Raw genomic sequence first — 10,912 nt, 5'->3', positions numbered from 1 at the left:
TAACCTTTTTTTGTCGCTCTTCACTTGCGACATTTCTAGTCAGTGTATCTAAATATGTTCATTTGAATAACGCTGCAGTTTTTGCATTTTCGTGTCCTTGCAGGGTGACACTCGAGACAATACACCCTTTTATTGAGGGTGTAATGTCTCCTAGGGGTTTACATTTACATCTAAAAGGGTGTTAGTTATCGAACCCTCCAAAACACCTTCACCTCCGGCACCTTCAATAACTGTCTCCTACCACTTTCAATCTCATCGTGTCGGTTACAGACACAGCGACTCCGTCATAACGACACTCGGCAGTTTCAAGAGGACGCTGTCCGACTGAACGACCATCTGCGGTCTATCGACCCGGCAATAGATTTCGTTGCCACACACCACTGCTCGCGTCAAGAAACATCCATTCTACACCGACTACGCCTTAATGCCGCCAAAGCACCTCTACTTCTCTGTAAAATGGGTCTTCTCCAGTCACCCAAATGCCCCACTTGCGCTGTTGAAGCCGATGTTCCACACGTTCTCCTCGACTGTCACAGATTCGACACCCCTCGAGCCACGCTGACACGACGCCTACTCGAGCTGCGGTGCACGGACTTTTCTCTGGCCACTCTGCTCGGCCCAGTACGAGATATACAGCGGTCTGTGACCAAAGCAGTTCTGACTTTCTTGAGAGACTCAGGTTTTATGAACAGCCTGTGAACTCAGTCGTGCAATCTCATTCTTCTGTGCCCCACTCTCACCCTCAATGCATTAACCTCATGCTTTCCTTTTAAAGACATCTTCTGTGATCCCTCTCATCATTCTTTCACCGTTTGTTAGTCATCTTTATTTTTTTGTTGTCATCTTTGTCTTTAATCTACCTCATCCCTCTTTCATCATTTGTTAGTTTATCCTTTACTTCCTCATTCTTTTTCTTTTATTTATTTCTTATTTCCTAATTTTCTTTCTTTACTTATTTCTTATTCCTTCCTATTTCTTTTTTTCCTTAATTCTTTTCTTTTCTTTTTCTTTAGTTCTTATTTCTTAATTTTCCTTATTTATTGATTTATTTATTTCTGGAAGCGCAAGCCGACGTCTCGTTTGGCTGACCGTTCCCCTGTTTTTTTTTTCCTTTTCGTCTAATAAATATATCCCCCCTCCAAAACACCCAAAAGGGTGTAATACACTGGACTAAAAACACCCTTTCTAAAGAGTGTATTTTCTTCTTGTGGGTGGTCATTTACACCCTAAAGGGTGTTAGTTATGGTATCGCGTGATTACACCCTAAAGGGTGTTTAGAATTTAAGAGTGTAAGCAGGGAAATACCGCGCATCTTTGGGACGGATTTGCAGTGTCGCTGTATATGGTTCCCTGTTTTGAACAAGCCTTGTTCGTGGTTACCCTAATAGTTCAGCTAGCAGCTACAGCAGATGGTGGTGGTGGTGGGTGGTGATAGGGCTTGCCGTTGTCGGCCTCACTTATGTGGGCAACGTCACGACTCACGCCCTGGGGAAAGTGCGTGTCCTGGGTCGACTTCTAAGGGAACTGTGCCGACATATGTCTGAAAGCGTCTGAGGAAAACCCAGGAAAAACCCCAGACAGCACAGCCGGCACCGGGATTCGAACCCGGGTACCTCCCAGTCTCGACGTCGCTGGTTCACTAGATTGTTCGCTTAGCCACTCCGCGATGTTTTGGTTGGAAGAGATATGGTAACCTGGTTTGATACCTGGCACATAGAGGTGCTGATCGGATCACAGTGGTGCATGACATCATTTACAAATAGCTTATTGTACATTAAACGCACAGGTTTTACCTGACAGCGTTCATTCGTCGCTGATTTCGCAATAAGCATTATCACGAACCTCTCTCGTCTGCTTCTTCTAAAGAAATCTTTAGAAATAGAGAACCAAGTACCTTTCATTTTCGACAATTTTTCCAATACATTTTTTTTTCTCTCTGTCATCACTTATTGCTCGAAGTTTGTGTGACACATGTCTTCAAACTCTAGGCAGACGATCTATTGTCTTGACTTCGCTCTCGAGTACTTCGTGGAGCAGTTTTTCGTGGGTGTTACATCGTCCGCCTCTTGCATTCCAAAAACTAGCAAGTTATGTCTTCGAGACCTGCATTCAAGATCGTCTATCTTGTCACTAAGACAGTTATTTCAAGCCTCGATATCTTGTCTGTGTGATCATTGACTTCTTAAGCTATGGACATTTCACTTTTTGAACTTGAGGCCTAAGTGCTTTGATCCGGGTGTACGCTTCGGACATCAAGTCATTTATTACATCCTGGTCAATCTTTACCTGGCAATTACTTAGCATCACGTATTGGGTTGTTTCAATAATTCTGTCAGTAACGTATGTATGCGTGCTCAGTAGGAAGTCCAGGATTCAATTCGACATATCCAGACAATAGCGGTAGGAATGACTTGATTACACTCACGCACTTCGAACAGATTTCTACGATCTGCTGAGTGCACGGCAAAACTACGATGCATTCATTCATTGTTATTCCTAAAACAAGCATGGGGGAATTGTTTTCTCACCTGAACATAAACAAGAGGGTTAAACGTCCGTCTGATTTATTGCCGTGCATCCGTCTGGGGTAGGTAGAAAAACGCCAATCTTCTATAAAGGTTTCGGTGATGCTATTCCTCTGGCAGTGCTCCACAGAAGCTCAGGCTCCGTCAGGATGTCATCAGGAATGCAATCGCCTCGCTCCAGGATTCAAGCCAGTCTTTTGTGGATTATACCCTTCAATAGCTTGCCAGCGCATGACGTTAGAACTGTGCGGGAGCAATAGGACAGTTGACCTTCTGGTCTCCTCTTCTTTAGAACAGGTGTCACCCAGGCGCGTCTCCAGTGCGATAGCATGCATCCATCCATGAGGTCCAGACTTCATTAAATAGCTACATTTACACCTGAAAGGGTAGTATTGGCTGGATAACTAGCATGGATGAGAGCTTCAAGCTTGTCGACCCCTAGGTTTTTGAGGGTGTGATTGGAGATCCCATAGACCGGGTCTAGATAGGAGATCCCATAGTCTAGACCGGGCGAGCTGCGCCGTTTTTGACCTTGCATGATGGACTTTAGTTGCGGCACTGCGTAGACACCGTCCGCTGGAGAATTGTCGGCTACACTCTAAGAAAAAAAAGGTAGACTTTCTACCCATTTCGGTAGAGCTGCATTGCAACCACATTTCTATACTCGAACCAGTTTTACCTTTTGGGTATAACTCCATGCAGAGTAGAAACAAGCTACAGAGTTGAAACTGTCGTTCTACCAGCTTGGGTAGGAAATTCTACCATTTTCTCTTAGAGCAAACGTGAGAGAGAGGCACAAGGGAAAGGGACGCTTATACCCGCGGGGGAGAAGTCGAGTGTGGATTGGCACGAAATGGTAGAAGTACCGTCCTGCTCCAACTTTGGGTAGGAAATTCTACCTTTTTCTCTCAGAGTGTACAGAGTGGCTAGAAGCTAGGCATTAGCCACTCCGACTAACGACAGGATCTAGATCACTGAGATTGCCTTCGGATATGCCTTTGGGGTCCTTTGATGCCACGTCACCGATTAAGTGACGAGCGGGTTCACAGGTTCTGGGAGGCCTCCAATAGCTCTCAGTGTATTCCAAACCTTCGTTGTCGGAGTACAAACATTGAGAGGCTCGCCGAACTCTCTCGATTGAGTCCGCCTTACCTTCAACGTACACCTACTGTGAGCAGCGAAGACACGCCCGTAGGCGATCCAGTCGACCTGAAGACCAGTTCTCAGACCCCGTCGCTGCGCACGACGTTACGCCGCACGGAGGTTGAAGAACCGGAGGCCAGGGGAAAGTATAATGGCCGGGTGGTAAATTTATGAGAGCTGTTCGCCAAGGATATCTTTACAAAGTCGAGCAAAGCACATGCCGTGGAGGCGGCAGGTTCCTTGCTGAATTTCACCCAGTTAGTGATATTACTGGTTTTCCTGAAACAGTTACTGCGACACGGAGTCGAAGGCCGAATAGGGAGCTGATCTGAACCCTATTGTGCCAGGCTCGGCTTCACACTTTAGAGTGATATCAGGAGCAACTCGGGTCAACTTGATTGCATTTACGTAGTGGGGCGGACGCATGCGGGTGGGAGAGCCCGTGTGAGCACCACTGGATCTCTGGAGGAGAGGTAACTAGCAATGAAATTACTTCGTTTTCAGTTTCGTCGACCGTCCCAAGGACTGTGGCTCGCATTAAAGTATCCGCATACAATTAGAGGCCCCGTCAGAAGCAGCCATGCTTCACACACTGGGTCATCCCGTAAATACCGAGCAGTAATATGATTCGAAAAAAAAAAAAGAAGAAAAGAAAATATCAACACAGAGACACGATTTAACGTCTGTTCTCGTTTATTATTATTATTATTATCATTGTCATATACACATTTATGTGGGAAAAGTAGATATTTGTTCAAAGTGGTAATCGGCCATCGATGCGTCGTGGTTGTAATGGGACAACTGGATGGGACTCATCCTTGGATGCCAGGCTGGTGTGCGGCTGCATACGTCCGACACCGTGCGACTCGTCCGTTGGGCCGTCCGTTCATTCCGTCGAAACTTAGCTCGACGGTTCTGGAACCAGACCTGCAAACATAATGGTATACGGTCAAGGCAGAGTTGCGTCGTTCAAAGACCTACGCTCCTGGAACGAAACTAAACCCCATCACACGCTCAGTGGCAGCCGTTATGCGGAATGATACTGTTGTTACCCTTGATTCAGTGTGTAAACGTGCGAGGCGTACACTCTTAAAAATAAACCTTCACCGCATAGCACGCTGAAGGCCAAACATTGTACAGGGTGATACCTCTATCACTCTTGATTTGTGGAAAGCGCGGGGTGTACACCTTTTTGTGACGATTAACATTCCTGCATAAGTGTCACAAAAAGGCGTCAACAGATCAGGGGAGAGAACGAAGTCTCTCGGGATGATGCTTGGCTGGGAGAGTGCTATGTGGTGAAGTTCATTTTGAAGAGTGTACACTTTAAAAACTGAGGAGGGCGTCGGAGTAGTTTGAAACTGAGCTTAACCGCATAGCACTGTCTGCGACAACCATTGTCATGAATGGTAGGAATATCGCTTCTGATTCGAGGAGAGAGAGAGGGGGGCGCACGTCTTTTTGTCTCAATTATCATGTATCCAAATTTACAAAAAGGCGTACGCGCCCTCTCTCCTCGAACCAGAAGCGATATTCCTATCGTTTGTCGCATTGGTTTGCGCAGGGAGTGCGATGTGGTGAAGTTCAGTTTCAAGCTACTCTGACACCCCCCCCCCGTGTGCCTTTTCTGTGACACTTATGCTGTTCATAATTGTCACAAAAAAAAGCCCCCGCCCTAATCGCTTCATCGTCGTTACGGTCGTTAAAAGCTAACGAGTGGCGGGAAATTCAAAAAGGTGGGCACGTGACACATTGCGCGTGACGTATACCACGGTCTTCACGTATGGGGCGAAGAGCGCCGTGCACGTGTTTTATCACGTGCTCACCCTTTTGAATTTTCCCGCCACTCGTTAGCTTCAAACGAGCGTAACGACGATGAAGCGATTAAGCCCCCAGATAGCGATATTGCTGCGAATCATCTTCGAGAAACTTCGAGGGCAGGCACGAAACGGTACATCTCATCCCGGCGCGTGCTAAAGAAGCAAGAAGTTTCCAGACACATCAGTAGTATAAATATATGTCCTATAGCCAAGAGTTTTCTCTAATCCAATTCTAATCCAATTCCAATCCAATTCTAAGCCAATTCCAATCCAATTCTAAGCCAAAATCCACTGCTAAGCCAACACAATCCAGTTCTAAGTCAACACAAACCAATTCCAAAGCCATCTGATTGGCCGCCATTAGCTCCGCCCACTTCACGTTGATTGGCTCATGCTAGGCCTACTGATCATTGATTGGTTGATCGTAGCTCCGCTCCTTAATGCTAATTAGTTGGCTTGGCTCCGCCCACTTCACGTTGATTAGCCCATGCTAAGCCACTGATCGCTGATTGGTTGACCGTAGCTCCGTCCCTTTATGCTAATTACTTGGCTCGGCCCCTTCACGCTGATTGGTGCACGCCGATCGCTGTGCTCCGCTGATCGGTCCATTCTAAGCCTACTGATCACTCTCCCAGACTTTCTAAGCGCTCTGATTGGCCGCCGCCACCGATTGGCCCGCTGAACATAGCCTTTATTCGCGCCCGCAAGATGGCAGCTGCGGCTTTATCTCAGATGTTCAAACTAACCCTGTGGCGTGCAACTTTCCGCCCACTTCATGCTGATTGGTCCATTCTAAGCCTGCTGATTCAGACGCCTAAGCCAAAGCCTACTGATCACCGTCCCAGCGCTCTGATTGGCCGTCCCCAATGTAAGCCTACCGATTAGCCCTCGCTGGCCTGTTCTAAGCCCACTGACACCAGATGGCGCAACTCTTTACTGGCTCCGCCCACTTCACGCTGATTGGCCCTTTCCAACGATTGGTCCATTCTAAGCCTACCGCTGGCTGGCCCTGATTGGTCCACGCTAAGCCTACTGAACGGTGATTGGCTAACCTGAATTTGTCGGCAGCAGCTTCAGACAATTGTTGATTTCAATCTTTATTTGGTACAACGGCCTCTAGTCCAGCTGTGGGCTGGTTCCCCTGATGTGACTTGGCGTGGACCAATCAACGTGAAGTGGGCGGGGCTAATGGCGGCCAATGAAATGGCTTTGGATTGGCTTGTGATGGATTACAAATGAATTGTGTTGGCTAAGAACTGGATTGTGTTGGCTTAGAACTGGATTATGTTGGCTTAGAATTGGATTAGAATCGGCCATCTTGGATTAGAAAAAGGATGTCGTTGTTCAGTACGGTTCTTATGCCGTATGGTTCTTATACAGGCACCGTTATTATGCCGTATTAAACTATACTACTGACATATTGTTGAACGCAGCAATAAACAATGCAAGGGGGACACGAAGTTGACGCCACGGCTGCATACTCACAACCGACAGAATATTTATTTCAGGCTGATTCTATCCGTGATATTTCTCGTTTTCCTGAAACCGTTACTGGGACACGAAGACGAAAGCAGAATAGGGAATGTGATGTGACACACCTTGCGGTGATATCAGAAGAAAGCCGGGTTAAAATATATTGCATTTACGTAGTGCGGCGGACGCGTGTAGGTGGGATAGCCCGTGTGAGGACGATCGCTGGAGGAGAGATAATTATTGTAGCAATGAAATTACCTCGGCTACTGTTTCGTCGACCACCTCAAAAGACCGTGGCTCGACGACTGGGTCATCTCGTAAATGCTGAGCCGTAATACGGTTCGAAAAAGAAAAAGGATCAACACACAGACAGGGACTAAAGGCTCTTCTCGTTTTATTATTATTGTTGTTATTATTATTGTCATGTACACATTTATGTGGGAAAAGTAGAGATTTGTTCAAAGTGGTAATTGGCAAACGATGCGTCGTGGTTGTAGTGGGACAACTGGATAGGACTCATCCTTGGATGCCACGCTGGTGTGAGGCTGCATACGTCCGACACCGTGCGACTCGTCCGTTGCGCCGTCCGTTCATTCCGTCGAAACTTAGCTCGACGGTTCTGGAACCAGACCTGTAAAAGTAATGGCATATCGTCAAGACAGAGTTGCGTCGTGCACGCATTACGGATAGGAAGACCCAAGGGTGCTATAGACTCGGCAAAGCTGAACTAAGTTCAATACTTGCCTGTGGCGGCCCGTGCGTGATGACGAAGACGTGCAAGCGCCGTAGCGCACGGCAGCAGAGGCACGTCTTCGTCCTCACACACGTTTATTGTATGGCCGCCAGAGCCAGACTGGGTAGACTCATGGCGGCCAAAAACCGTTGAAGAAAGCTCGCGCCTTGCGATATGGTGCTGGTGGCGCATCAACTTCGTCTTCGGCTGGGTGGCACTACAGCCCTCCCCCCCTCCCCCATGCCAAAAACCGCGAGGAGCGATCGGCCTTGGTGAGCAATGCAAGCTCGGATGGCAATACATGCTTAGATGGCGAGCGCTTGGTGGAGCTGGTGGAAGCTACGTAGACAGGCGATGGCCCGGGGGGCGACGAGGCCATGAGGTTAGGGTTCTCCAAAAAGGCAGTTTTCAGCCTATCGACGCTGACCGTATCTTGCCTGCTGTTGATGGCTATACAGAAGGTTTTGTCCGATTTCTGGAGTACAGGATATGGGCCGGAGCAGGGGGGGGGAAGAGATTTCTTGATGGCGTCGGACCGTAGGAAAACGTGGGTGGCGGTGCGTAACTCCTGCGGAATGTAGGCCTAAGCTAAAGAGTTTGCACGCGTGGGAACTGGTCGGAGGTTATCGAAGGCATGCTGCAATCGATCGAGCAGCGCGGAAGGCTGGAGTTCTAGTGATGTGGCGGCGCGTGTGTGATGACGAAGACGTGCCTCTGCTGCCACGCGCTACGGCGCTGGCATCTACCCGCACCGAATAACAATAAGGTCTTTGCCATCCGCAGCGCCGAATGACACGGCTATGGCTTCTGATTTGAGGACATAGCGAGGCGTACGCGTTTTAGTGGAAATTGCCTGTCCTCCATCCGTCTTTGTTGTCTTTTCCTTTTTTTGGTTACAGTCGTGACGACAGCAACGTCTGTGTGGCCAACATGAAGGAAGGAAAGAGAGGAGGAGCCCAGTTGTTCCAACACCACCTAGATAACGCAAGGCCTCTTCATGCTTCCCTCTCCCTGCGTGTGACGTAACGCTAGTTGCCCGAGCTTGATCCCGAATCCGATGGCCCGATGCATGCTGATGCAAGCGCTGTGCAACTTGCCGGTCATCTCTCCATGCTTCTAGTGTCTGTTTCGTGAGATTTTGGCCTGTGCGTCGCATACTGCATTGTCAGGGTTCTCGAGTGACAGGTACGTATGCTTTTGGAACGCTCTATGTAGACACAGGCAGTGTCCGTTAACTGAAACGATGTTGGTGAGTCAGTTCCACATGGGCCGGTGCTACGTTCCTCGCTGTCGAGACAACAACGACGAGGGCCCAATAGTGAGAGAGAGAGATCATGGGTTTAATGGCATAAGGGCAACAAAGGCCCAATAGTGCATGTGTTCTCGTTCCCAAAGGATGAAGCTCTCAAAGAATCGTAGCTGAAGGCGATTCCACGCGCAGATTTTAAACCGATCATTCGCTCCAAGGTATGTAAGCAAACTTGAAGCCACTGCCACTGGAATGCCGTGTGGGATCTTGCATACATGTTTGTTGTAATACGGTTGTCCTCATTCTCTCGCAGGTCTGCGAACTGCATTTTCAGCAATTTGAACTGTCGCGAAACTCACGCACAGCGATGAGGCCACTGGGAAGACGACTGAAATCGAAAGCGATCGACTACGACTGGTGCTAGGTGCTGTGCCCTCAGTTTATTCAAACTGCCCGGCCTGGTGGTGGTGGTGGTGATGTTGAAAGGGCTTGCCGTTGTCGGCCTCACGTATGTGGGCAACGTCACGACTGCCCGGCCTGCATGTCATCTACGCATGCTCGTCGCGAATCAACGAACTCCAAACGCGCCAGGATGAACACGACCTTTCAGAAACCCCTGTAAAATTCACTAGGAACCACAAAGAAGTGATGAAGAATTCAGTGTCTTCTATGACGACTTCAAAAGCAAGTTAGGAGGCATCTGCAACACCAACTTTGGACAATATAGGTGTCACCGACAAGTGTGTGATGTTTCTCCACATTGTAAGCAAACCATCATCGAAGGAGTGAAGTAGTTTTTTCAGCGTTCGAATAAGTATATAAACTTACAGAAGTGCTTCGTTCACCAGTTGGCCTTGTTCCTCAGTTGATGCTAAATTCCATTACGTTTGTTAAAACATCGCTTTCAAGAACAAGAGCGCGACGTCGCTTGCTTAGGCACGCTCTGGCGACCGTCCAAGTCAGGTATCCCAAACTCACCTCGGAAAAGCGTGCAACGAAGAAGGCCGCCACTAGATACCCCACTGTTGCCGTTCCGGATCACTTCAGCGCGCTAAGTTTAGCGGCAAAATGTTTTTGTTGTTTCTGCGAATGAATCTAGTCTTTATATGCCAAATAAAACGCGTATAACAACTTTCTCTGTCGTGTTTCACTTTTTGGTCCCGTTTTTAAACGTGTTGAGCGATCGGAAGGATCTAGTGCACGGCTGCGTGCATCACATGGCGTACCTGTCGTACCAGGCGCCGCAGGCGCTGCAGTCGTCCATTTTTCCTTGGGTGACTTGGCCTGGCTTGGATTGTGCTTCAACTGGATCTTTAGCGCGCTACAATCCACGCAAGCCAACGTCTGGTAACAATGGGGTATCTAAGGGCGGCCTCCGGCATTGCACGCATCGGGATAGGAACAAATACATGGGAAAATTGCGACCTTGGGGGACCTGGTCCAAGTATCAGAGGGAAGCAACCGAGGGACTGACCTTGAGGGACTGACTTGCCTTGATTTGAAATCAGGGGCGAGAACGTTGTCATTCGGGATGATGGTTGGCTAGGAGCGTGCTATGTGGTGAAGTTCATTTTTAAGATTGCAGCGTGACGTCACGGCGTGCATGATGAGGCCTTGTGTTATCTAGGTGGTGTTTGTTGTTCTGAGAAGTGAAACCGAGATTGGGGGCCACTCCAGTGACATCACCTCTCCCCTTCCGGTTTCGGTTACATACATATCTATGGGAGTCCCCAACGCATACACTCTTAAAAATGAACTTCACCGCATAGCACGCTCCATCTCATCATCTCAAATGATATCGTTATCTGCCCTGATTTGTTGGAAACGGGAGGAGTACGCCTTTTTTGTGACAATTATGAGCAGCATAAGTGTCTGTGCTTAGAATGTGGTTGTATTTACAACACATATCCAGGTGTGAGCTGTAGCGCGAGCTCGCCGGCTCATGTGAGCAGATGACGTGGCACGGCAA

General features: G+C 48.3%; 1 protein-coding gene across 1 annotated transcript in view; it reads right to left on the bottom strand.

Annotated features, from left to right (window-relative positions):
- Positions 1 to 7,338: 7,338 nt before the first annotated feature.
- Positions 7,339 to 10,912, bottom strand: part of LOC135371087 (paired mesoderm homeobox protein 1-like) — a 44,057-nt gene continuing 40,483 nt past the window's right edge. Inside the window, exon 3 of the mRNA XM_064605088.1 lies at positions 7,339 to 7,592. Coding sequence (XP_064461158.1) covers positions 7,395 to 7,592 — 198 coding nt within the window. The 3' untranslated portion in view covers positions 7,339 to 7,394. The remainder of the gene's footprint in view (positions 7,593 to 10,912) is intronic.

This window comes from Ornithodoros turicata, chromosome 10, assembly GCF_037126465.1.
Source record: "Ornithodoros turicata isolate Travis chromosome 10, ASM3712646v1, whole genome shotgun sequence".
Lineage (NCBI taxonomy): Eukaryota > Metazoa > Arthropoda > Arachnida > Ixodida > Argasidae > Ornithodoros > Ornithodoros turicata.
The sequence above is the reverse complement of the archived record's forward strand: the minus strand, read 5'-3'. Positions and strand labels throughout refer to the sequence as shown.